This window comes from Drosophila elegans, unplaced genomic scaffold (genome assembly GCF_018152505.1).
Source record: "Drosophila elegans isolate 14027-0461.03 unplaced genomic scaffold, ASM1815250v1 contig_476, whole genome shotgun sequence".
Lineage (NCBI taxonomy): Eukaryota > Metazoa > Arthropoda > Insecta > Diptera > Drosophilidae > Drosophila > Drosophila elegans.
This window is the reverse complement of record NW_024545863.1, coordinates 21,764,043-21,790,069: the sequence shown is the minus strand read 5'-3', so window position 1 is coordinate 21,790,069 and position 26,027 is coordinate 21,764,043. Positions and strand designations below refer to the sequence as shown.

General features: G+C 38.0%; 6 protein-coding genes across 6 annotated transcripts; all 6 read left to right on the top strand.

Annotated features, from left to right (window-relative positions):
* The first annotated feature begins 12,677 nt into the window (after positions 1-12,677).
* Positions 12,678-13,404, top strand: LOC108147254. The gene is made up of 2 exons (XM_017273651.1): positions 12,678-12,755; positions 13,107-13,404. Exons 1-2 carry the CDS (start codon positions 12,686-12,688, stop codon positions 13,361-13,363), a joined length of 327 nt encoding a protein of 108 aa, XP_017129140.1. The 5' UTR covers positions 12,678-12,685; the 3' UTR covers positions 13,364-13,404.
* Positions 13,405-13,893: 489 nt separating this feature from the next.
* LOC108147249 (calmodulin-A-like) lies at positions 13,894-18,677 on the top strand. The gene is made up of 2 exons (XM_041709344.1): positions 13,894-13,954; positions 18,040-18,677. The coding sequence occupies exon 2, from the start codon at positions 18,068-18,070 to the stop codon at positions 18,560-18,562; it is 495 nt and encodes a 164-aa protein (XP_041565278.1). The 5' UTR covers positions 13,894-13,954; positions 18,040-18,067; the 3' UTR covers positions 18,563-18,677.
* A 294-nt stretch (positions 18,678-18,971) lies between these two features.
* Positions 18,972-19,833, top strand: LOC108147248 (calmodulin). Its single transcript, XM_017273647.2, has 2 exons — positions 18,972-19,598; positions 19,656-19,833. Exon 1 carries the CDS (start codon positions 19,095-19,097, stop codon positions 19,590-19,592), a length of 498 nt encoding a protein of 165 aa, XP_017129136.1. The 5' UTR covers positions 18,972-19,094; the 3' UTR covers positions 19,593-19,598; positions 19,656-19,833.
* A 40-nt stretch (positions 19,834-19,873) lies between these two features.
* Positions 19,874-20,416, top strand: LOC108147250 (calmodulin-A). The gene has a single exon (XM_017273648.2). It carries the CDS (start codon positions 19,903-19,905, stop codon positions 20,395-20,397), a length of 495 nt encoding a protein of 164 aa, XP_017129137.1. The 5' UTR covers positions 19,874-19,902; the 3' UTR covers positions 20,398-20,416.
* An 8-nt stretch (positions 20,417-20,424) lies between these two features.
* Positions 20,425-21,036, top strand: LOC108147252 (calmodulin-related protein 97A). Its single transcript, XM_017273649.2, has one exon. The coding sequence runs from the start codon at positions 20,529-20,531 to the stop codon at positions 20,973-20,975; it is 447 nt and encodes a 148-aa protein (XP_017129138.1). The 5' UTR covers positions 20,425-20,528; the 3' UTR covers positions 20,976-21,036.
* Positions 21,037-23,417: 2,381 nt separating this feature from the next.
* Positions 23,418-24,918, top strand: LOC108147247. Its single transcript, XM_017273646.2, has 2 exons — positions 23,418-23,942; positions 24,402-24,918. Exons 1-2 carry the CDS (start codon positions 23,508-23,510, stop codon positions 24,855-24,857), a joined length of 891 nt encoding a protein of 296 aa, XP_017129135.1. The 5' UTR covers positions 23,418-23,507; the 3' UTR covers positions 24,858-24,918.
* Positions 24,919-26,027: the final 1,109 nt, after the last annotated feature.

Sequence of the window (26,027 nt, the reverse complement as noted above, 5' to 3'; positions counted from 1 at the left end):
CTCTACAGGCCGTTTAATGATACTGTAACGAAAACAGAATAAGAAAAGCGTTGTGGATAATACATCAAAAATAAAATAAATAGCATGCAAAAAACATGGAACAAAACAAACTATACTTATTTCACATCTGATCAAAGTTTTTCTTACTTAGCCATTGTGTCACATTCAAAAATGAATCAATGAGCAAGGGTAATGTAGTTGATGCGACTACTATGTATTTTATGTTGTTTTTTTACTTAGTATAATGTAAAGTATTTAAAAAACAAATTTTTTTTTAAATTTTAATGCCAAAAAAATTAGTTTGCCCTATTGAACAGCATTAAGCCTAAGGTTTAAATATAAAAATGTAATATACAATACATGAGTTAAGCCATGTAAAATATTTTTATTTTATTCGATTAGAATTATTAATTCTTGCTCACTGCCGGAAATGCATCATAATTTTGTGAACTGCAGGGTATAAAAAATGTAGCACAACGATGCATCACCCTGTCAGAGGCGGGAGGTTGTGGCACTTTGCATTGCATTGTTGGCCTGACAACTGCAATGAAATGACGAAGATGTATAGTCGCAAAGATGGGGCAAATGCAAGAAAGAAAGTGGGAGGCAGCAGCAGGTGGAGCTGGTGGATTTGCCTTGTTTTTACAACAGTGACAACAAGCTAGGAGGAAGCCAGAGCGACAGCCTCAAACAGAAACAGACGACACTCACCCTGGTCTAGATCTCGTGGCTCTGTGACGTCCTGGCCATCTGCATCCAGCTTGTTTGGGATTTTCGCATTTGCCACATGCAGTTTGCACACATTGCCCCGCCTGACATTGATGTGACTTGCAACACATTAGCCAAATGAAATTTTTTCATGTTTCTGCATTCCAAAGACAACGGGTTGAGGTATCCCACCTGTATGTTAGCACTGAAATGATTCAGCTTACCATTATTCCATCTCATAAACGTTTAAGTGGCCGGTTTGGCACAGTTTCTCGATTGCCCCGGCCCGCAATTCACTGTTTTAATTATATTCGACTCTGTCTTCTGGGGCGCACGGCTCATTAAAATGTGCTGCCTACTTTCAGGTGGCCCACGAAAGACATTCAAGTTTAATTGCGACCATAAATATGTTGCATGCCCTTTGCTAAAGTACTTCTGTTTCTGCTTTCTGTAATTTAGTTTACTTTTAAGTTTTTTTCTAGTTAAAAAATTAAGGTATATTCACTTTTAAGTCTTAAAGTCATTTAGATCTAGTCTTAAAGAAAAATACATTTTATTTATAAAGCTGTCACTTAAATGCAAAAACTTGGTCATTTTCATATTCGGAAGTTTATCTTTGATAACTATAATAATATTTTAAGTTTAAATTTATATTTTAAAGCATATCTGGAATTCGCCGACTATTCAATGATATCTTCGATTCCGTTTCGGCTCAAGTTTGTCCACGTGCCGACAGCTTGTAAGCTATCCCTGCGCTGCCTTTTTAGCCTCTTGCAAGAATTAATTTGGGTTTGTTGTATTTTTTAATGGCTGTGTAATTAAAATGCGGACGGGACAAGCAGCCAAATTTTCAGAAAAGGTAAGACACAAAAGGAAACAGACTCATGAGTGAGAAAACGAAGTCACTGCAAAATCGGTTATCAAATATCAAAGACAATTTTTAGCTCCAAGTGTAAAGGAAGACACGAGCTCTGATTGACTAAATGTCACATTGCTTGACTGACAAACTGACTGATTCGTTGAGGCTCAAACTTCAAAACGAGCTAAAATGGTTTGTTCTTTCATTCTTTAGCAACACTGAGAAAAAATATCAAAAGGAAATTCGGAAAAAAGTTAATTTAGTAATTCAAATTTTATATGGAAACATTTTTTTTGATTTTAGATTAATAAATAAAGTATAATAAAAGAAGACATTTCTTAATTTGGATCAGAAATAATAAAAGAATTGTTACATTCCATTATTTTAAAAATAAATTCTTTTAAAGACCCCAGTTTTTTTTCGAAGTACAGCAGCTTTTGTCAATGGATAAAGAAGTTCCAAAGTGGCACATCCCTACCTGATGATTCCACGCCATGATGAGCCTGCTGCCTCCTCCAGTCATTGCCATAAATCAACTCAAGTGCCTACGCCCCAGCTGATTTATTCTGCCATGGCAACTCATCAGAATGTTTCGGCCAGGAGGAGCGCTTGTGGGGTCAGGGGTTAAGGTATTTGCCTAAAATATTTAACCGGCACTTGTGCAAAACAATTCCAAGTTCCCTGGCAATATCTTTCTTTTCCTTTACCATTCCCTCCCTTTTTTTCATTCTTTTATTAAATTCTCAAGTGGCATTCGAAGTCGAATTTTGTGAGGCCTTTTGCCTGTCCTCCTTTAGCTATTTTCAAGTCGGCAGCAACAATAAGAGGAAAATTTCATTGTCAATTTCCGTATAATGCACAATAATAATACAACAACAGGAGCCGGGGAAAAGAAACAACAACCATTTGCGGCTAGTGATTACCTTAGACATTTTGTGGCTCGCAAATTGCGCTGTTCCCACTGCCACATCGCCCAGGGGAATGCGACCTGCGACCTCTGACCCCGCCCATTCAGCCCCAACCCCACTGCTCCCCTAAACTCTGATTGTTGTTACTGCCGCATTTAGGTTTTCTTTTTTTTTTGTTGCAGAAGCACAACCGTTGTGCCCCCAAAGAGATCAACATCAGTGCGGAACAGCAAATTTAATTTTTAATTTCGTTTCGCATCATAATAAAATATGTAGAAACAGCAGCGATAACTAGAAGATGTGACTTAAAATTGACTGCAAAATGTAAGCAAATCTTGGAAAACTTGGTAAATATATAATTAAAATAAAATCATGTGTTTTAATTGAAAATAAACTTTTTAATCCAGAATATTGATTTTTTAAATTCATTAAGGCTGACATCTAAAATGTAATAAATGTAATTATAAATTTTTATAGGCCAACATATTTATTAAGACTGTATAAAATTATTAATAAATTAAAGAAAAAAATAGCAAAGAAAAAACCAATCAAAAACATTTATTTTTCATTGTGTGCTAAACAAAAAGTTCAAGCTTCAAACAAAAAGGTTCTAGTGAACAACAATCTACTCTGCATTGTCAGTTTGTTTCCTGCATCCAGTGTCCAACAGTAATTTTTCCTAATTGGGCGGGCAATAATTGGGGGTCTTCGATATCTGCAAACCAAAAGAAACGTAAACCTGTGAAAGCCAAACAAAAGCCACAGAGTAAACGGGGCGAATGAGTAATGCAATATTATAACTGGCATCTGATCGAACTTTGTTCCCTTTAATTAGTGCAATTAGATGTAAAATTACCGGAATGTATGAACGTGAAACGGACAAGGAGAAATGGCGCAAGGTTAAACAATAACATGGCTGGGAAACTAATTAAAAAAAACTTTTTTCGCCCAGTTTTCGGCAGCTACCCCCGTTTGCGAGCATTTTGGGCTAAATAAATACACACAGCGAATCGGATACCACAGAGAACCGAAAACGGAGAACTCAGAACTCACACCCAGAACAAAAACTCACTGAAGCCATTTTGTGGTCTCGTGCCACGCGTTGTGCTAATGAGATTTTGATAGAACTTTTTGAGGCATGGAGTTTCACAGGCGGCATCCTTGAAAACTGTTGACAGTTGCCTAATTAAAAGTCAATTCCTTTGTCTGTTGCCAAAAACGACAAAAAAAAACAGAGCGGCAAATTTGTGAAAAAAAAAATAGTAACTTCATCTGCAGATGCAAATTTTTTATTTTTGTGAATCCAAGGCGTTGGATTTAATTTTGAATACCCGTTGTGGCAGGGCAAAAAGGAATGCCAGTGGGAGAGTGGTTGTGATACCGACAGCAAAGAGCATAATTTATAAGAAGCGACTCATAGCGACTCAATTTTGTTGTCATGTTGCATGCAAATGAGTTGAACGAAAGCCAAGGGACCCACCATCGTGCACAGAAAAGCTGGCAGGATCTTGTTCCCCAGCTACTGTTGCAGATTGAATGTTTGCCAGATATAGGAGCGCAGTCAGCATCAAACCAGAAATGCAGCTTTAAGTCAATTTTTAGCTCCATAAACCGCTCGCCTTCTCGAAGATTATTCTTCACTTTTATGTTTGCTTTCGCCAAAAGTCTGCTTTTTAATTAATAATAAACACGTTTGAGCTTAAAGGCATTTAATTTATACTTTTCTTTAAATTTAAGTTAGTTTGTTATTTCATAAAAAGTACTTTAATATATAGTTTTATTACAAAATATTCCGATTTAGTAATTTAAAAATGTTCAATTATTTTTGTTTTATTATAAACGGGAGTAAGATTTTTCTGTATATTTTTGATGTATTTCTCTGCCAAATTTGAATTAAATATTGTTTAGCAAAGTATTTAATTAATTTATTGCAAATCATTAAAAAGTATCGACAAATGAACCGATTGCTAAGTTAGCTCCGGGATCTTGTTGTTTGATGACTTTATATTTTACTTATATTTAGCTTCTCTATTTTGTACGCAACCACTTGGTAAAATAACATAAATTTCCGCTTCCTTTCCCCAAACACTTATTATGTGTTTTTCTTTGCGCTTAGCCCGAGTGAAAGGCAGTCTTTGGCAAGAAGACGCTGAAAACGTAGACAAAATTGCAAGTAGGGGTGGAGAAAAGCCCGGCAGCTGACTGACATAGTTTTCAACCACCTTCTGCTGAAGGTCCTCACTGCTGCTCGGCGCCTCGCCTTGGGCTTGGGAAGCATTGAAATAAATCTGAGCAAGTTCCTTAGTGGAAACGAAAACTTTCTTTTTTGCCGGTGCAAAAGGCGCTGATGGGATGAGAAATTCGACTGCGTCGTCTGCTGCTTCTATGTCTCGCCGGAGGCCAGCCAAAAGTGTTATTTACCTTTTCTCTTTGTTGGCAATTGCCTCGGGAAACTATGCAAAGTTCACTTGCAGTTCTTCACCAGCACTTTGCTTAATGTTTGTCCTGCATAATTAAACAATTGTCAGGCAAATTGTTGCAACTCCCCGTATGCACTGGCAGTCGGGCAAACAAAAGGTTCATTTGGCACAATGACAGAGGTGATCAGGGGAAGTGGCAGTGGGCCGCCGGCTAAACTGGGCGGAACTTTAACTAAATGGCTGCTCTAAAAATTGCATTTATCCAACTCAAATGGAACCGCTGACACAAATTCTCCTGCCGGTATCCTCGCCCAAGATGTTGGCAAACATTTTAAAAGCAACTAAAAATAGCAAATGCCAAAAATTAGGCTAATTAAGTTGAGCTAAACAATTTGCCGGCAACAGAGGAAGCTGCTCCCCGGAATGGCAGTTGGCCAACTCCTTCTAGTTGCCAATTTGATTAACCGTTAATTAATTTCATTATTAGAGAAGGCAAGTATCGAGAATCAGCCGATGGGCGGGGGCATCGCAATTAGTTCGGCAAACTTTCCGTCAGCTGCGAACGGAAATCGTCAGAAATTGTGCGAGTGGTATCAAAGCATTGAGGAAAAAAATGTCCACTTAAATACAGAAAAAAATTTTATTCTAGATCTAATTTTATTCTTTAAACAAAAAACAAAAAATACAAAAAAATTTGCTGTTTTTAAATTTTTCTATTAGTTCTTCGACATATAGTAATGGTTAAATATTTCAGAATTACGGTTTAAATTTCATCAAAAGCGGATGAGTATATCATATAGCTCCCATAGAAATAATAAAAATATATAAAATAACTATATAATAATTGAGCTGCAAATCATCAATGTTTTTAGACATATACGCAGTAAATCATAATTTTAATGTTTTTAAATATATTTAATTTTTGCAATAGCTGCAAGGGTATATAAACTTCGGTTTGCCGAAGTATTCTTCCTTTCTTGTTTTTAAACCACATCAGTTATATTTTGATACCTTCGTGCTATTAATTTAAACTCATCTTATTGAAACATTTCTTCATAGCCATTATTTTAAAATTCATGTAACAATAGTTTAGTTTCTATAACAATTTTTTTCCTTTTTTTGGATGCTTGTAGCCAAACAATTTTTTTCTCAGTGCAGTATTGCGGAAAGTTCGCAATTCTGATGCCTATTTAATACCGAAACTCATTGCATAATTCATTAGCTCAATAATTGCCAAATGATTTTCGCTCTTGAAATTCGCATTTATTTGCTTATAATTTCCACAACAGCGATTGCCATAAATTGTTAAAGCTTCACCCGCAGTCCCTAATGTCTGCGGTTTCTCCCCAATATCGAAGTCGATATGCAAAAAACCGGACTACAAATTGCACAGTCAGAAAATCGAAAGGAAGAAGGTGAAAAAAAAGTAATCCACAGAGCATACAAATTGCAGGGCAAATAAAAAAAAACAAAATTGTGCTTAAAATTCACAAATAAAAGCCACGTAACATGCAAGTCAGAAAAACCGAAGGGGGCAGGTTAGTTAGGATACCGGAACTCCTTCCGTCCGACGGGCAGACAAATATGCAAAAACTGTGAATTTGTATTTCAATTTCTGCTAGCGCACAACTGGCGGAGTGCGGCAGCCACAAAAACGGTATCCAAGTTGATGCGAGGATTCACCGACAGGTTGAGCAGTTGCCGTCCAGTTGTCGAGTCCCTTAGACCGGGATGAATTCTAGGGCTCTGGAACCGGTGGCTGAACTGAACTGACACAGCGCATTTGAAAATTGATCACCGGAACATCCGTGCGCTGACCGGAAATGCACAAATACTGGCGTGATTTATGAGAGTGCGTGTGTGTGTGGGTGTGCGTATGTGAATGTGTATTTAAGCCTTGTGCATGTCCGCATCGGTGCATGGATAACTGTTTTACATCTGACAATTGTTTGAAATTTCCAAATGATTTCCATTCACATGCCACTTAAAGGACGGCTTTAAGATATCACTTGATATGATTGATGAAAAGGACTGTTTATTTTAAATTTATTCATCACTCTATGGATGAAGTAGTAGTAGTTGGGATTAGTAAAGTCAAACTTTCCAATATTTTCTATGCTATACTAAAAGTAAATAAATAATAATTTTTTTCTTTGTACAATATATTTGTGTTTTTTTATTTTTATTTTGTAAACCATGTTTCTTAATAAAATGACTTTAAACATTTTCTTCCTTTTCTTAGTTTAAAGCGTCCTTCATCAACATACAACTGCAATGTAATCTATAATTCATGGATCTGAAATTGACAGTCGCTGGATGAGATAGCGTGGAAAATCACACTTTGCCCAGAATTCCATTTTCTCTATTTTCTGATTACCCAGCTCGCCTGTGGTCGCCACTTGTCTGCTTCTTAGCCAAGTTGAAGTTGGCAAGACCACCTGGTTCTGACCATTTTTCAGCTGGCGCTTATTAACTTATTTATGTGCCAGGCAGCCAACGCTAGTAAAACCACCAAATGTCAGTTCAGTTCTGCCGGGCTTCTATGTCCTCTGCTAGTTATCCAACTAATGGAAAATTATGTTGTGAGCTGGAAGCGAGCAACTGGCAATATGTCAAGTCTGTCTTAAAGTTTATTTCAACTTGACACTTGGTTTTGCCATTTCTTACTCACTTTTTGCGAGATGGCATTTTTCCTGTCGATTTTTTGGGGGGGAAAGATTTGACAGCTGCACTTGGGATTTGTGTGGAAGTTTGTTCGGTGTTCAATTGCTTGAAAGTCTGGCCCGAAAAAGTTGGCCAACAACTGACAGGCCAATGCAGGGCTATAGATAAGCTCGCTTCCCACTTCTGCGCCAATGGAAACATTAATTATTTCTGCTGTAACACCAATCCGACCAACTTTCATGACAGGCGGCGAACAATGCCGGCGATGACTCCATAATGAGCATAATTAAGCCACACTCTGTGTGCATTTAAATAATAATTTAATTGAGCATTGAGTGGTTCTGAAGGGCAAATGTAAAAAATCAGAAAATATAACCACAAACAAAACATAAAAACTTTCAAAAACTAATAAAACTGTTGTTTACATTTTTACAACTAATTCAGTTATAAGTTAAAAAGGGTTAAAAGCAAAAAACGGGATTAACGGGATTTGCATAACAGTATTTTTCATAGAAAAAAACAAAATACTTATTCAGCAAATTTACATTTACGTTGCCAAAAATAAAATTCCTCAAATTGAAGACCTAACGAGGCAACATTTTATGACACATTTTTCACTGCAATACGCTGACAATTCAATTGAAATGCAACTTCGATGGGCGGGGCTGAAATGGAGTTTTTTTCAATGCTGTCATCGAAACCCGTTCGCTCGACAAATGAAAAAAAGGGGCAAACCAGAACAAAACTACGACCAAAGAAATTAAAACAAGCTGCAGGATCTACAAAAAAAGACTTGGAACAGAGGGTAAAGGGGTTGTAATATAGAGCATTCAAAAAAATGCAAATATGTATGGCAATGTTAAACGAAAACTGCAACCGGGCTGCCATCATATAAAAGTGCTCCAGTTCGTTCCTCCTATATATCCTTTCCACCGACCAAAAAGGACAATGATGGGACATATAAAATGTACAGTCGGGTGGGGAAGGTAATAAAGAAGAACTCTACTGAATGACACGACTAAAAAACTGTAAAAAAAATTCCAAAACAAAAGAAATGATGAGGGTGTTGATGGAAACCAAGGACCAAGAAGGGAAATGCACTTGCCAAAAAAGGAGAACGCGTTTAAGATATTGCCAAACCGAAAGAAAACCTGGGAAATTCGTTAGTGAAAAACGGACCGAAAAAATTAATTGAGTTAAACTGTGGGTATAACGAAAGGAAGAAGAAGACGTATTTCATTTAAATACGGAAAAAGTATACAAATAAGAAAATTAAAATGCAAATGTGTGAAAAAGTTCTTTATATGTGGTCTAGCATTTTAAAGTAATAATTTGATTAATAATATTAAGGAAATTAATTGTTCCTTAAATGTAATATTAAATGTAAATGTAAACAAAAAGTTTGGATTTAATGCATAGGAAAAAAATTTTAATATAAAAGAAATACTCATACACATTTCAAACTGCGGACCCAACCCCTTCAGTTTAGCCAGTAAATTTAAATTTAAAAATATTCAAAAACGCACAGAAAAATTCGAAAAAGGCCAATTAAGCAAGTAAGAAATTCCCTACCGTAAAACCATCATGATTAGCGTAACGTCCTTCATCGCGTCATTGGGCAACGTATATTTACAAGTATTTTTGCCATTCTTTGCTTACTCACAGTTTTTCGTCCGTTTTTTGTGTGACTTAAATTAAATTGCGCATTTGGTCGGTTCTGGGAATATTCGTTTCTGTGGGTTTGTATATTTATATACGTATTTTCCCCCTTTGCACGAAAAGGGTATACCTATATATGTGCTTGCGCCAGATGCAATATAAAAAGCGAGATGCATCCAATAAAATATTGACAGTCAGTTGACCAGAACGTAGCCAACAGAAACTTTTTGTAAACACCATAGGGGAAAAGCATGAAAGAACTATATTTGCTCAAGCAACATCTCTTGTGCATATAAAGTAATACGGTTTTTTATGTAAATGTTCTTCAAGCTAGCTGCTGAGCTGCAATCGGACGCTCATTAGCTGATTTTCAGCAGGCTTAACTAGATTCCAGATACATAAATTACAATACGCGAGTCACGGGATGTTACAATAAACAGATTTATAAATTGCTGGCAGCAGCCGGCAGCTGGCCATTATTTATTGCTGTAGTTTGACAGACAGTTTCCCCCTTTTTTCTCACCCTGTTTTCTCTCTTAGTTTACTTTGCGTACTCATTTTCCAGGACACCAGACTGTGGGCGGCCTACAGGTTAGAGCGTTTTCCCCTCGTTTTTTTGCTTGTTTATTTTCACACTAATTGGCAATGGCTTACTTTTGTGGCCGTCCACTGACCATTAAGGGTTTCTTTTGAATTACGTTTTCTTTAAAAGATTGAGAAATTTTTAATTATTTACTTTGCAGTATCCTTGAAGTTGCGCGATGAAACATGATGTGCCACACACCTGCGGCGCAATTCTCTACACTTTGCAGCATTTTTTTCTTTCAGCTCTCCTCCGGCATCTTATCATTTATCAGCAGTCGGGGAAGATCAAAAGCAAGGGCGAGCCATCAAAAGCAGGGGTATATAATATATTTTAGGGGGCTCTATTCCGACATTTCTCACCGTCCTGCCCCTCCCAAATTCCTATCTAAGCCAAGCCTCTGCTATGTGGGTCGAAATGGTGCGACTGGTAGCCATGCCATTTGCCCAAATGAAACTAATTTTGTTGATTGTACACTCGCGCTGGTTGAATGGAGCACCAACAGATGCGAAAATGCGAAAGTACGAAGCTTTATAGCCATCGACAGTTGATATATGGGCGGTTGGGGGCGTGGCCAGGGTTTTAGTGGCTTCTGCCAGTTTAGAGAAAACTTTAACGTTTTTTTTCGTAAATACATGAGATTGATTGGGTATGTTATATTTGTGATTAAATTAAAAAAAGAAAAGAAAGAATTTCTGATCCTTTCAAAATAATAGTATAGTACATGTTTCTCAGTATGTGAGAAATATATAAACTTATATGTATAATAAATACTTTTATTCTAGTCCATAAATCAACACAAATATCTTTAAAAATGTGAGGCAGATGTATGAAGAATATAAAAAAATGGTGTTTAATTCAGGGTGTCTCATAGTTTCATACAACGTTCAACAACGGTTGATTCGCATTTGTTTTGTGTGCCCTGTCGAAAGAGATGTTCGAAGAAAATGTAGACGTTGTGAAATTATCCTTAATTGATTGAAGTCTCCTTGTCTCGTTGGTTGAAATTACCTTAGTTGTTCCGAGCTGTCTAATCGGGGCCAAATCAATATGTAGTTGCTGCAATCAATCGGAACCGACCCATCAGGGGACATCATCAATACAGTTATTCCCTTTGTCTCTGGTGAATTATCAGAGAACGAAGCGGTCTGCATTGCTCTTTCGCCTTATGACATTTTATTATACCAATTAGACTTCGTTCCCTTGCATTGTTTCATGCTCCTGCCTTGTGACAGACATTTCCCCGGGTCCATTGTTCCCTCCGGATAGAATTTGCTCGTTTCCTTTCTGCTCCTTTGTGTTGGCCTTTTTATTCCTGGATTCCCCTCTTTGCCTTTGCCTTTTCTTACACCTATTTCAGCTGATGACTGCTCAGAATTTACGGCTCTCGATTGTGTTTCAACATTTATTCATGGAGTGTGGGCAAGTGGACTGCGGACCGTGTTCTGGATGTCCTGGTGCCACTTCACTGGCAACACACATTTCTCAAATGTTGCAACACTCGGCCACCGGTTGTTGTAGTTGCCCCAAATGACATTTACATTTTGAGCACATAATGTTGGCAGAATTTGTAGCTAGTAGTTTTACATTTTTTCACCCTTTTATTTTTGCTACCTGTGACCAGGAGTAGGAGCAAGAGCACTCTTGGCCCTGTAGTATTTTTTCGGGTGATAATTGCATACGGCGTCGTGCACTCGACAACAGCAACAACAAGTGCACTACAAGTTGGATGTTGCTGGTGGCGTTGCTGTTGCACTTGCTGCTGTTTCTCATGTTGCCAGCAACTAACAACTTCCTACTCATATAGAAGGACCTTCATGGCTTTAATTCTTCTTTCTGCTGAGGAAAGCGAATTTCACATGGGAAAGTATATAACAAAATATCATAAGAACAATAATCACATCTTACAAAAGATTCTTATATAACATTTTTTTTTTTGTTAATTAAATGTAGTAGGTAAAAGATTGTTTGAATAAAATTACAAAAATTATATAAATTTTTAAAATTTAATGAATTAACCCATATCCGTACTTTATATCAAATTTTTATGAGACCTATTGACATTATTTCTTATGTTAAACAATTTATGTTCATAATAATAAAATTGCTTATCATTATATGGTTTTATATAATTCCATTTCTTAGTAATAATGGCAATGTCAGCCAAAACTGTTAACATTTTATTTTTGCCCTGTGTATTCCTGACTGAAGGCAAATTATTGTATGTCGAGTAGGCAGCCAAATGAAAGAGAGAAATCCTGGCCATCGGCTTAGGCCGTTTATCAACCGAACTGACCAGCAGCTTGACAGGCAATAAATTAAAGGACCTAAATATAAACAGCTGATACAGTTGCTATCCTCGACGGTGGCCTCCCAGGCCAAATCCCACTTCAAAGAGATTACCGGCGAAAGCCGCTAAGTCTGAATATGTTTCCCCGGTTACGACGGCAGAAAAGGCTTTAAATGAGTCGGCAGAAAGGAAAAGCCACTTTAGACGCATGTGATGCGATGATCAAAGCGCAAGGCACCAGACGAGGGCGAACTTTATTGAACTAAGTTTGTTACAAAGCCACCTGTAACCCGGAAGGGGTCAGAGAAGTCGGCAAGTGGCAAAAGGCAGATTGTGGCCTTAAGTGGCTGAAACGCAAGTTGTATTACAGATAAATCAGCATCAAGATAAGCAGCTAAAAATAGAGTGTTGCCAGGCGGAAGGCTAACAAGATTATGCAGTTTGCAGAAAGTTTGAAACAAGTTTTTTCCAACTAGAAAACCTGGAAATGTCACAATTTGTTCCAGTTTCAACCGAAAACGAAACGAATTTCTATTAGAAATCTATAAGTACAAGAGCAAAATACCTTATGCTCGTAGTTTATTCAAGATAGTCATGTGTTTAGCTTTGTTTAGTTTTCTTATAGTCTTTGGTTTTGGCTTTTTAGGTCAACATCAAGCAAACGGTAAGAAAGCATAATACTACATACAGATCAAACATATATATATTGTACTTATTAAAAATATATTGAACAGAGTAGCATGAAACTACTGAAAGTTTTTTTATTTTTCCTAAAGTTTTTACATTTTATTAGCTAAAATAAAGATGGCACGAATTAAATTTATAAAATATTTTTAGCATTTGAATTTAGCTAAACAACAATTTGTTTACTTTTAATGATAAAAACATCTTTATTTCCAATGCGAAATACTGGCTTAAAGGTTGGAGTTATGAAATAGTCTTAATTTTAATACAATAACTACTTTAATACTTTTTGAACGGATATAGCTAGATCACAAAGCAATTGTTATTTTAGCTGACTGCGATGCAGCAACCTCCGATCTTTGGAAGGACGATACAGATTCGGATGAAGGCAGTTGCCCCTCGTTAAAGAATGTGGTTGATGAAACCTTGGCTCCTGATTTAGATGATCAATTTGTAAAGGATACTCATATAGATGAGGAGAAAAAGTTCGAGACAAAAACGGAAGTTCGTCACTCTGTGGCTGAAAGCATAATGTTGGTTCTAAAATTTCTGTGGCAGGCTATGAATTGGTGGTTCAATTGGAAATAATAAAAGCGATAAGGCATATCAGTCAAGAGAGCCAAATTGAATTGCTTTGTGTTTTTTGTTGCAGGAGACATCAGAGTCAAGTTTTCCTTTCCGTCTTTAGTCATTGTTTTTACGGCTTTGTTCCCAACTGTTCTGTTGACGTTCCACTCTTTTATTTCTTCACATTTGTTTTTTGTTCTGCGCTCTTAACCCCCCGTTGCATTTTGCAATTTAAGTTATGAAAAACGTTTCGTTTGGCTTTGTTGTTCAATTGTGCTGTATTGTGGCTTTTGTTTGCGTTGTTGCTTTGCATGCATATCACATGAGCCGGCAGTTGCCGCTTTCCATTTGGTTTATTGCGAATTTTATTGTTTTACGGTAGTTTATGGCAAATGCCACACACCGAGCCGTGTAAATATTTGTTCTAGGCCGAGACCCCCGCAATTCCCTTTGTATTCCGCCCTGCAGCAGGCTTTCGTTTGAGCCAATTTTCACGGAAACGGACACGCAGATACAAACACGCTTGAATATGCACAAGTTGATAAAGTGAAATGTTTGCTGGCCCATTTCAATCAGTGTTATGCTGATGCCCAAACTATAAAAAGGCAGAAGGTACGTGCATACAGAGTAATATCAACAATTTCCATCCAGATTACTTTTTTTAAAGCAACGTGTGATTCTGGACATGCAAATTTTATTTTATATTCGAGTTAACGCCCATTAATTTATTAAATGTAGCAAGGCCCTTACTGAGCGCATAATGAGCCTGTAAATAGTGTTTTAAAACAAAAAAGAAAAGAATTGATGGCAAAAAGGGTCAGTTAGCAATAGTGAGTTTTCATAAAAAAACATTTTAATTTTAGTTTCCCTAAATATTTACATACAAATTTGGTTTAACCATTTATGGGTAAATAACTCTTGTCAAATTAATAAATTAGTCTTTAAGATTATAAACATTTTTTTTTGCTTTCGTTTCGGTTCTTTTATTAATTTTTATCTTAATAAATAAGTCTTTGAGCAAAATATTATGTTTTTCTTGCATATTTAATGGTGTATTTATATTAAATTGGGCCACAAAAATTGTTTGTGCCAGAATTAATTTGCAACAAAAGTTAATTATACTAAAATATACCGAGGTTGACGGCGACTTCTGCTCGGACTGTTAGGCTAATGGGCTTGCACAAAACTTTAGCAAGCCCTGAACTAACGAGCAAACAAACAAACCAACTGCAGTAAAAACAAAGCGTGTAGAAATAATGTGCTAAATGAACAAAGCCCTAGTTCCTTTTTTTGTTGTTGGGGGCGTACAAATACTTGCAAAATACAAATAAAACTCAAACTCAAAGTAAACTCTGGTCCAAAGTCCAAAACAGGCCCAAAGCCCACCGGAAAATTTTTGGAAAACGCTCAACTCTGAAATAATTAAAAACTAATTAAAGGGGCGGACGGGTTGTGGGCGTGTGGCAAGCTGTTGTAAAACTTAATTAACTAAATGAGAGCAAGCATAGCAACAACAATAACAAAATCGCTAGAGAAGTTGTTGTCCAAGCGTACACACGAGGCGTATGAGTAATTTAATCATGTTTCATACTGTCCTGGCCGAGAGAAAAAGGGCGGTGGAGGGAGTTACGTTTTGTTGACACCCACAGAATGCAATTTGCGCCACAAAAACAAACAAAGAAAATCTTGGTAAATGGGGGAAAATACAAGGCGGCAAACAAAGTTATATTCCAGATTGGATTTTAAGATTTCGGATTAGTTGCAGCTCTAAAGATGCTTTCAGCATAACAAGAGCGAAAGCAGCAAAACAGGAAAGTGGAAATGTTTACAGATTCCTGTTTCTTACAGCTTTAATTTTCCTAATTAAAAAAAAATTTATAACAAAAAGAATTTCTTTTTAAATGTATATTTTAAGCATTCTTAAAACGTGTACTTATTCATAACTTAAATAATGTTGTTCAGTTGCCGGCCTTATATTTTTACTTCTAACCCTGTTTTATTCGCCTCAAGAAATTTTAAACTAACACAAGTTTATGGGCTATAGACAATCTACACCTTTCAATCCTCGATTTAAAGATGCCTTCTCATTGGCATTCACTTGTTTTACTTCCAGCAGCCGGCACTTCACCTGAGGGCAACATTGTGTTATTGACTTGCATATTTCCCTTTGCACTCCAGTGGAATCACCTGGGCTCAGAACCACTCCACGCACGTGCCATCAAAGTGAAATAGAAGCAAACAGAAGAGGAAATAGGATCTAAAGAAGCCAAGGGAGCCTGGTTTGTTCAACACTTTTTTTCTTTGCCGTCCGGCTTAAGTGCGTTGTTTGCCCAGTCACAATATACGCGTGTATATATAGACCGCACAATGCCAAAGGTGAGAGGCTGTCCGATATGCATAAACAAGCTGGACTTGACCTCACTTTCCTTGCCCCTTCTGTTGGCCATTGATGAAAAGCGACAGCTGCAGTCCACAAGATTGAAACCGGAAAACATAGAAAAACTCCGCCGGCAGTCATTTCTCACAATTGCCTTTGCTCATTGTGGACTGTGAACTGCATCTGATTGCGATGCACTCCCTAGTTGAAAATACCGAGTGACCCGAGTCCGAATAACAATCCGCTTATTAAAACCGCTTTGGCAGAGACAAATCTACGGTTCGAATTGTTACCCGCCGTGATTGAATGGCATTACTTTGCTGCTGGTCAACGATTTCTGGCTGCTGGATGTTCTGCTGCCGATACTGACCATTCCCTGGCCAATAGCCACTCAATTGGATTTCAAAGGAACGCATTGGGTAGCCATCGACCTACATATGCTTTTTTGAAATGGCAATTGGAAAAGCTAGATCAAAACCACTTTTGTGTAGCTATAACATCATGTATGACTCTAGCAGTATTAAGAGGCTTTTGAAAAGGCTTTATTCATAATATTAAGTTAAAACTATCAACTAATTCTTTCAGGGAAAGAATTAAATACTATGCATATTATGTATACAAATTTTGGTTTATCTTAAGGAATTAATTACTCACAAGACATAGAGGACAGTGGAGCGTCTACTGAATATCTAATGCTGTAACTGATATAGCTCAATACATGAATGCTTAGAGAGCTTCATCTGCATTTGCATTCACAACCCCACAGTTACAACAAGAAGTTTACTCGGGCGTATGCTTAATATCATATAGAGTCGCTGCTCCAACTTAGACATCAAGAGCTTCGCACATGGAAATCCTTTGATTGTGTGTCCTACTTCCCTTTAGAAATGGAAATTATCCAAATACCCCAAAGTATTGTTGCCATTTCGATTGCGGCTCGGTTGTTGCCCTTTGGTCCTGTTTATGCCTGATTAAAGTCAAACAACAAACATATTCCGAGCTGCATTTACCAGACAATCGTATAAGCTTATACACTAGTGGTCAAAAGGATAGCTCTGTTTGAAAATGCTAGGTAAATCCAAAGAGCGATATGTTAGCTTATTCATATTAACACAATGTAATGTGTTGTGATATTTAATATTTACATACTTTTGTTTGGAAAACGAACTGGACGAAATATAACAAAAGAATATATTAAGTATATTAAGTAAGTACTTGAATCCCTTCATGAAACAAATTTTACTTGTATAACATTTGGAACCATTGTTTTCAACACAGCTACATGTATATCCCAGCATCTCTGGTCCGAAAATTCCACTCTAATCTATGCTGAGAAATTCTTGACAATGCCTTGTTGTGTGGCTCAACTTTGGCCCCAATCCTGAATCCTTCGTGTCCTTCGTGGCCAGGATTTGCTTCTCATTAGCAAAAAGTTCCCATTGTTGCGTTCACTGGGGAGCGCACGTGTGAGAAAGGATGGCCAAGGATATGGGTTTTGTGCAATTCGCTTCTCGCTCGCTCTGCACCCAAATTATGCAAATTGCACGAAATTTTGCATTGGATAATTTTCCTATTTGCCCGTAACGCTCAATAAAAAACAAAACCAAACAAAAAACATTTTATGCCCGAAGGGACCGGCGATGGCAAAAAATGGCTGCCCAGAAAAAATACTCAACAGCTGTATAAATGCACCAACAAAAATACAAATAAAAATAATAATAAAAACGAAACAAACTGCGTCGCATTTAATTAAAAATGTAATTACCCATACCTTTTCAACCGCCGCAATGCCTAAAGCCGAAGCCAAAATCTTTAAAAACATTATTCGGGAAATTGTTGCAAATTTAATTGTTAAATCCTTTTATATTTATCGGGGTGTAACTATATTACGGGGATGTGGTTTTTCCGTCACAAAATGGTGCTCCCAGTTAAAGAATTTAACAACCATGTCATTGGGGCGATTTAACAATTAACGTACACCATAAAAAACGTTTATTAAGAAATAACCTTGTTAAATAAAATGGTTTTATAAACATTTGTTTTTCTTTAGGTTATTTATTGTTATTTTAATTTTAAAACAATACATTCTAGTAAATTCAAAGCTGGTAAAATTAATTACAATTATTTTTGAAATGAATACAAAATCAAACTAAAAACTTGCTTATTATTTTTTAAATCAACTTTTATACATTTTGACTTTACTGCCAAAGTAAAAACAATTTAGTTACAAGCTTTTATTTGCCCAAAAACCTTTTTAAAAAAAAGATTTCAAAACATTCATTTGGCACATAATCAAATTAAAAACGTAACTAAATTTCAGGATCATCCTTAAAGTCTTTTTCACAATCATGGATCAACTAACTGATGATCAGGTAGACATTTTCTGCTCAATGGATGAGCAAAGGTTGGCGGAATATAAGCTCAGCTTTAAGCAGCTCAATAGAAACGAGCGTGGCCTGATAACCATAAGGGAACTTGGCACCATGATCCGATCTCTCGGTGAGAATCCCTCGGAAAAGGAACTCGAGGAAATTTTCAAAGCCTCCGATTTGGACGGTAATGGCGAGATCGACTTCAAGGAGTTTTGTCTTGTAATGGCGCGTTTTGAAAACGAGGAGGAGCGCGAGATGTGCGAGGTATTCAAGATGTTCGATAGAGACGGCGACGGTTTCATCACCCAAAACGATCTGCTCCAGTTGCTAGAAAACACGAAATTCAAGAGCGATAAAAAGGTCGTTAGGCAAATGCTCAGGACCGGTGATTCGACTGGAGATGGGCGTATAAGTTTCACTGAGTTCCTAACCATGATCAAGAAGACTTTTGCCTACCCACCTAAACTTTGATCGTTACTTTAAAACATATCTTTGATAAACTGTCTATTGATAGTGCACCTGATTTTATTGGAGAACGAAATTATACAAAATAGATATATATAATAAAAATGAATATTGAGTTTAATTTTAAAAAATAAAGCCTATGTCTCGAGCTAATGCTGGTTTTATTCGACTCCAGCTCATTTTATGATTATCAAAATCGTTTTCTGTAAGCCAACGATGCTGATCGTCATTATTATAAATAATTTATATATATATTTGATTTTAGGAATGCTTTAAATTTATATTTAAATAGCAATACTATATTTATGATAATGGAAACTCTGGAAATACAAAAAATAAGTTTCTGTTTTCTTTCCTGCTAATCAAGTTTTATTTATACAGGTATCATTGCTTTTAGTTTCAAAAATAAACTCGTTGTGAACGAGTCTGTTCCAACAAAAAAACGAAATTTTATCAAGATTAAATTTTTTGCCAAATAAATTTTAAGAAATAATTTTGTTTCTAAAATTGATAGCTTTTCAAATATTATTATTTCGCCATGGATGACTTTGACTTTAGTTCGCCGCCACCGGAAGTGCGTACCATTCACACGCATACTCTGGACGACGAGCAATTGAAGGATTGTGAGGCGGCTTTTGCCCTTTTCGATGACGAGAATGCCAAGGTCATTCCCATAAAATTACTAAGGGATTGCCTGCGAGCCGTGGCCCACACTCCGTCGGAAAATGAGCTGCAGGATTACATCACCGAAATCGATACAGATGGATCAGGCGAACTGTATCTAAGCGATTTCCTATACATCATGTCCAAGCGGTATGAGAATTCGACGCCCGAAGATGAAGTGATCCTGGCATTCAGGGTCTTCGACAAGGATGGATCTGGTTTCATACCCGAATCTGAGTTCCGTCAGATAATGACTGATCTGGGTGAAAATATGGAAGAAGATGAAATTGAGGAAATGATCCGTGATGCAGACTCCAATACGGAGATGAAAATTGACTACGTTCGCTTTGTGACTATGATGATGGAGACATAAATTTGAGTAAGTATTTTTAATTGGATGATTTCTCTAATATATAAAACCACATATGAATTTCAGAATTAAGGAGAAACTTTGAATTGTACTGGGTGCCGGCAAAAACTATTCCTTGGTTTAACATTTACCTGATTTAACCTAGCGATATGATGGTCCCAGGATAGAGGATTAAAATCCAACGCTTATCGAAAAATTATATTAACTTTACTTTAAACTTCAAAATAAAATCATAAAATTTTAATTAGTTGAAAAATTGTAGTGACTGTTCAGTGACCCCCAAAATTTCCCAGCCCCATCCTCATTTTTGGCCATGGACTTTGACTTTCTTACTCCGCCGCCTGAGGAGCGTATCATTCGCACCAATAATTTGAGCGAAGACCAGGTCAAGGACCTAGAGATGGCTTTTTCCCTGTTCGACGAACAAGACCTCAAGGTCATTCCCATAAAGCAGTTAGGAGACCTGATGCGAACTGTGGCCTACCATCCCAGTGATGCGGAGCTGCAGGACTTATATACCGAAATAGATGCTGATGGATCTGGTGAACTGTATCTGAGCGATTTTCTGTATATCATGTCCCAGAAGTACGAGAACATGACCACCGAGGACGAGATTATCGCCGCCTTCAGAGTTTTCGACAAGAATGGAACCGGGTTTATATCCGAATCGGAATTCCGTCACATTATGAAGAATATGGGGGAGCAAATGACGGATGATGAGGTGGAGGAGATCATCCGTGATGCTGATTCCGATAATGAGGGCAACATTGACTATGTGCGATTTGTCAACACGATGTCCACCACATGAGAGGCTAAGCAGGCTATGGGAGTTGGAACCCAGACTTTTCAGTTTCAAAACCATTTTGGCACCTTCTCGCTCGTAAATTCTCCTTGAAAGCATATAGACATAACATATGTTATTCTAAAAAACCTGATAAAATGTCCGAGCTAACGGAGGAACAGATTGCCGAGTTCAAAGACGCCTTCGCCCAGTTCGATAAGGATGCAACCGGGAAGATCGCCACCCGTGAGTTGGGCACCGTGATGCGCACCCTGGGTCAGAATCCCACGGAGGCCGAGCTGCAGGATCTGATAGCCGATGCCGACAGCAACAGCAATGGGCAACTGGACTTCAATGAGTTCTGTGCCATTATGGCAAAGCAAATGCGCGAAACCGACACCGAGGAGGAGATGCGCGAGGCCTTCAAGATCTTCGATCGCGATGGAGATGGCTTTATTTCTCCAGCCGAACTGCGATTCGTGATGATTAACCTGGGTGAAAAGATCACCGATGAGGAAATTGATGAAATGATCAGAGAGGCCGATTTCGATGGCGATGGCAAGATAAATTACGAGGAATTCGTTTGGATGATATCCCAGAAGTAGTATGCTGGTTTTTTTGAGCTTACAAAAATAAAACAATATATGGGGTCACTGCAAAAAAAAACTTTTACTTTTACCATAAAGCGTTTACCCCTTCCTAAACTAAATAGCAATTTAAAGTGGCGTATTTACAAAACATTTTCAGAAAACCTTAAATACTTTCAAATAATGTTCCGGTATACCAGTTAATCTCCTCATAATTTGTAGACCAAAAATATTTCAAGGGTGTCCTAATTTTTGATGAAAATGTCCCATTTCCGTAAATGTGGTTGGGCTATGGAATTTTACTCTCTTTCTGCCCTGCCGTCAGGTGAAAACTTTCAGCATGAAACCACTCTGCGGGGTTTTAGTCCGCCTACATTGCTCCCTGGGAAATGGTTTTTGCTTCCACATGCGGCACCTTTGTGGCCAGACGTACAATTTTCCTGTTGCTTAAATTCAATTTGCTTATGCATTAAAATTAAATTTTACTGTGGCCTCAACGGGCCCCACTTCGTTCTCCTGCTCGAAACCACTTGGGACAGAGCCTTGTGTCTGTTTTTATAAAAATTTCGTGTGTATTCGGCACCACTGGCATATATGAATTTACAATTTTTCGGGGTACAAGTTTCGGTTTCAGCTCAGTCATGTCAAAATGCCAACTTTCTTAATTGAGAGTACACAAAACAACGGGAACCGAAACGAGACCTTAACTGCAATGTGCATCCGCATGGACTAAGAACAAAAGCCCAAGCAGATTCCAATTTCAGATCTGACATCAATAAGCACTTACAGTGGCATAAATATTATATATATACTCGAGAGCTGGCAAATATATGTGTCTATATGCGGTGCAAACACCAGAACGACATCGGCACTTCGCCACCTCACCACATAGACGTTTTGGTTTTCAGTTGGCAGAATTCACAGGACATGTTCGATGGACGACTGGCTGCAGAGGAAATTGAATTTGTGGGCAAGACCTCCCTTCGATGGGCAATCGGATGGTCTAGGGGGCACTGCAATATCGGGGCAGGATATTTGAGTGGCAAGCAAATCAGAAATAAGAAATAAGAAAGAAATCACATTGGATCCAAGAGTTTTCTTTGAGTTTGATCTATGCGTTTTTTTCCCGAAGACCAGACGTTCAGAAAACAAATGAGTTTGTTTTCATTCATTTCTCCAGCACCGTTCGCATCATATTCCATAAAGTTCCTCACTAAAACTAGGCATTCCGTTTTTCAACAGAGCATTTTATCTTCGTTCTGGTTGATTCATTCTATACACTTAGAGACAAGTTAGTGGATTTGTATGAGATAAGGTTATTTACGTGTTTTAAATTAAAACATATTTACAACTTTTAATACATGAGCTCAAAATAAATTTGAGTTTAGTTTCTTTTTTTAGTTTATTTATATTATGATTAAGTATCATTTAAATTTACTTTGTTTATTTAAAACATAATTCTTGGTGACTTTATTTTCCTCAGTGTACGGTAAAAGACAGGCATTCTGCTAGCAAAATGTTCATGCACATCGATTTCATCTAGAAGACTCTTTTTTTGCGGTTTTCCGCCCACATTCCGCACCCAGAGTGTCATTTTTGGGTGGGGATAGTATGTGAAGAGCGGGGGGATTGGTATGGAACACTCTTCCGCTCAGGCACTTGAATACGCAAAAAGGCGAATGCAAGTGACGAGGTCCATGAACAAGGACGAGTGTGCCCCGGTCGAAATACAGACTTTTACGTCAGGGAACGACTCTGGTGAGGCACCCACCCACACTCTGCTCAAATTGCGACTGTGGTCCTGGCCGCATATACACACAGTTTAAACTGTTTAAGTTATCTGTTATCTCTAATTGAGAGAGAAATGTGTGTGCGGGTTGGGGGTGCTTAAATTTTAAGTTGTTGATTTTATTATGCATACGCCTAGTGGCTGCGGCCAAGGCCCCTTTCTGGCCATAACAAACTTACCCGCTTAATGGCGGAGCTTTCTCGGACCCTCAATCAAACGGGTGGAAAAGCCGAGGCTTTCGTCATGGGAAGCTGGCAAAAACCCTTTTCGGATTAACAGATCAACGCACAAATGACCCGAGCAATCGTCTTGGGTTGCCCAGCACCACTTTTTCGTTCCCGATTTCTTTTCCTTTTTTTTGTGCTGCCATTTCGATAAGGCTGAAAGCTTATCGGGGCTGAAGGACTTTGACGACCCAATTAATTCTTGTTCAACAACAGCATCACCAACAAAAAAATTTTGCCACATGCATTGTTAGACTACTTTTCATGTCAAGGAAAAGCTAGGGTAGGAAAAAAAACTAAGTGAATAAAGTACAAAAGAAAATAAAAATGAGAAACTCTTGAACGTTAAGTTAAATTGCGCGGAAAAGTTATGCGGCCCTGCTGCCCAGAGTTTTTCTAACAAAAAAAACTTTGTTAAACATTTTATTCCACAGAACGCCCAGCACGTTGGCTTAGCGGAACTACTTGAAATGTAAAAATGTTCAAGCCGGAATTGAAAAGGCAAACTTGGCAACAACTTTGAAGGCTTATATAATTATGCGCATTGCATCGCCACGGATCCTGGGCCACATCCTCCTCTACCACCTGCTTCTGCTCCTCATCCCGACCAGCTATTCAGCCAGCTACCAGAGGTCCTCGAACTGCCAGCAGCATCAGTCCAGATCTCAGGAAATGGATCAATCCGAGAATCTCGATATGGGCCTGCGACGTGGCAACTCCAAGCAGACCGCCTCGAATATTGCCCAAAAGGCTGCCCAGGAGGCCAAAAAGGCGTCAGACACCCAGGCTCCCGCCGCTCTGGCCGCCGCCCGCCAGGTGAAGCACCAGCTGGCCGAGAAGGCCATCGCCGCGGCCAAAGCCGCCGAGGCTGCGTTGGCGGGAAAACAGCAGATCCTCGAGCAGTTGCAGGACGAGGTGCACGAGGCGGAGATTATCGTTCAGGAGGAGGGCTACTCGTTGGTTGGCTCACAGGTGCAGTTTTTCAAAAGCATTTTCCCATCTACCCATGTTTTCTAATCCACTCTTAAGTTTTAGTAGATTTAATACCAAACTTAAATATTTTTAACTTTGATTTTCATTCATTTCTGTTTTTAGTTAATTAAAACATAATTATATTATTTTAATTAATATGTGAAATTTTGGATTCAATAGTCAGAAATTTATTTTAAACATTTATTTTATTTTAAACACTTGTACCAGTGCACCTCTAAAAAAAAAATACTTTTGGTTAATTCCTTTTACTGATTAAGAAATCCAACTGTACAGATTGTATCAATGCACCTTAAAGAAACAAAATGTTGTTTATTTATTTAGAAAAAAACAAAAAAAATTTTATTAGGTTCCTGTTGACTATTAAAATACCCAAATAACAAAAACTTTACATACCTTTTGCTTTGTTGTTTATTCACTTTTCAAACACTTTAATTTCAGGCAAATCTCAATGCCGCTGTTGCCACAGCGAAGCAGGCTCAAACGCTGTTGCAGACGCTCCAGAACTCGGTGAAAAACGCCCAGGACGTAGTGGGCAATGCCGAGGCAGCTGCTTCCGGTGCCCAGCAGGAGTTGTGCGAAAAAATGCAACTTGTAGAAACTGCACGCCAGCGGTCGGAGATGCTAATTCAGCAGCTGCGTTCTGCCCAACTGGACTACACCAATACGAAGAAGGCCGCATACAGGGCCGCTTGTGCAGCCTCAGAGGCCAGGCAAAAAGCTGTACGAGATCGAAGATCCTCCGGGGAGGAAAGTGGAGGAACTTCCGGAGACCAACAGCAAATGGTGGCGGAGCAGGACCATCAGAGACAGGGGGTAGAAGAGGAGCAACCAGTCAAAGGACACCTAAACGAATGGGAATACAACGAGCAGGGCAAGGCTATATTTTTTAATTGACATTTGTACTGCAATATAAGTTATTCTGTTAAAATATACAGCCAAATTGTTTTTTAACTAATTGTTTGTTAACTTCTTTACGAGAGTTGTTACTTGTTTTATGTTTTGTCAAAAAAAACCCTTTTGATTTAAAATTGTTTTTTTTTATGATGAGAACATTTTAGCCAAACGCCCACCAAATCAACGTTTTTGCCATATCTGCTTAAAACAATCCAACAAAACACAAAATGTTTAACCGAAAAAGAACCATTCCGAGGAGCAACTTTATTTTAAAGTTCATCAGAGGCATAACCCCTTTTTGCAAATGGAAAGCGATGGAACATTCAAACTTCCTCTGTCAAACGCCTTGGGGACTTTGCTATGCCAATCGAAGCGTTGAGAACCGCAGGACTCCAAAAAGGCAACATGACAGTGTCAAAAAAGGACACCAAACCCAATTGGCTTGTAAAACAATTTGACCAAAGCTATTTTGTTATAACTTTTGAGTTTTTTTTGTTTTGGTTGTTTGCTTTATTTCTGTTCACATTTTTCCTTTTTTCGGATGAAGAGAGTGACAGTGAAAAAGGGTGTGACACAATGGGGCGCATTACAAAAGTTGGCACCACACGTTTTCAATAATGATTAGTTTCGGGATTCTCGTCGGGGAATTGACAAAGGATGAGCCAAAAACATTAAGTGTAAAGTTTTTCCATTATATTTTGCCTTAAAATTTTGCCTACATGAAATGGCAATAAATGAATGTTGGTTGTCAGCGTATTAATTGGGTCATCAGTTGGTAAATCCTGAAAGTTTCGCAGGATTCGAACCGTAAAAAGCCCACCGGGGAGTTGTTAAAGTAACGTGTGTGATTTCTGTTATTTGTGGCTACTATTTGGACACATATTCCCAAAAGAAAACATGCGATTGGTGCTCGAGACAAAAATTATCAGGCATCAACTAGCAATCAAAGGAAGCTATCGCCAGTTCGGTTTATGATCTGGCCTAATAAAATCTATCTGAGATAGCAAACTAAGCCCAAATAACTACCCAATTTATAGTTTGGCTACGTTTTAAGAGCCCTTGCCATCCTCCGTTGACAGGCAGACAAAAAGGGTTCAATTGAGAGGCAGGTTTTGTTCTTCTTGTCCTAGGATTTTGTGAAAGCCCAGTCCCATTATTACACCGAAAAAA